At 35.9% G+C, this 1,129-nt stretch overlaps 1 protein-coding gene across 1 annotated transcript in view; it reads right to left on the bottom strand.

Moving 5' to 3' along the window:
- Positions 1 to 1,129, bottom strand: part of GUF1 (GUF1 GTPase homolog (S. cerevisiae)) — a 62,313-nt gene that overhangs the window by 55,750 nt on the left and 5,434 nt on the right. Inside the window, exon 6 of the mRNA XM_012639887.1 lies at positions 849 to 900. Coding sequence (XP_012495341.1) covers positions 849 to 900 — 52 coding nt within the window. The remainder of the gene's footprint in view (positions 1 to 848; positions 901 to 1,129) is intronic.

Genomic DNA, 1,129 nt, shown 5'->3' with positions numbered 1-1,129 from the left:
TGTGAAAAAAACAAGCATGTAAAGGTAAGACTGTACTTTTCTATCCTGATGACTTATGACTTGTGATCAGAAGAAAGTATTCTAACAGTTATCAATCTGTTTGAAAAATGCAGCAAAAGAAAAGCACAAAGCAAATAATATATTGACAAATACTTCCTTTTCCATTATGGTTATGTGGTTCTATGTCCTAGGATTGAATTACAAGAGCATTCTGATTACGGTATAGAAAGAGCAATGGATTAAGAGTTCAAAAAATCTGGCTAACAATCATGTTGTACCTGTATGGAATATCTGACTTTCACCAAGACCTATCTCCGTGAGCTTCAATTTCCTCATCTGAAAATAAAGTGATTGTTCATAGTCTGCCTAAATCTCAAGGTTGTTGTGTGAATAAACAATATATTTGGATGACATGCAACTATATGGCATATTACTATTTTATTGTTCTCACACCAGAAAAGTAAGCCAAGATTCAAACCACATGCCTATGCCTGACTTTTGTCATCACCAGTAGTAAATGGACAGTCTCTGAAATCTTGATTTCAAACCTCTTACCCTTCAAATCCAGTCTAGATCAGGATTTTTCAACCTCAGCACTACTGACATTTTGGGCCAGGTAATTCTTTGTTTTGGGAGCCTGTCTCGTGCCTTACAGGATGTTCAGTAGCAACCAGGGCATCACACTGACCTACAAGATGCCAGATACACCCCTCCCAAGTTGTGACAACCCAAAATGTTTCCAGACATAACCCAATATCCCTGGTGGTGGTGGTGGGGTGTGGGAGGACCAATCACCACTGGAAACTATTGCTCTAGACTCTCAGTACCTTCTTTATAACAGGCCTTACCTTCTAATCTATTCACTGCTATACCCCTAGCTGGCCAATACCAAATAAATACCTGAATGAATTTTGTGAAGATTAAAACCAGAAGCTAATTATACTTTAATATAATACTATCCAAGATATAAAACCAGATGTAATTCCAGTTGGCTGACTTTTAATGAGGTCCCTGTATAATAAAAATACATTAAGTTTTATGTATATATCCACAAAAAAATTATTACTTTATTCAGTTATTACCAGGTTGTATGTAATCATCCATTGTTTAAATGAAAAAAACAAACAAA

The sequence above is a fragment of the Propithecus coquereli genome, unplaced genomic scaffold (assembly GCF_000956105.1).
Source record: "Propithecus coquereli isolate 6110/MARCELLA unplaced genomic scaffold, Pcoq_1.0 Scaffold143, whole genome shotgun sequence".
NCBI classification, from domain to species: Eukaryota; Metazoa; Chordata; class Mammalia; order Primates; family Indriidae; genus Propithecus; species Propithecus coquereli.
Note: the sequence above shows the minus strand (reverse complement) of the source record. Positions and strands in the feature narration are given on the sequence as shown.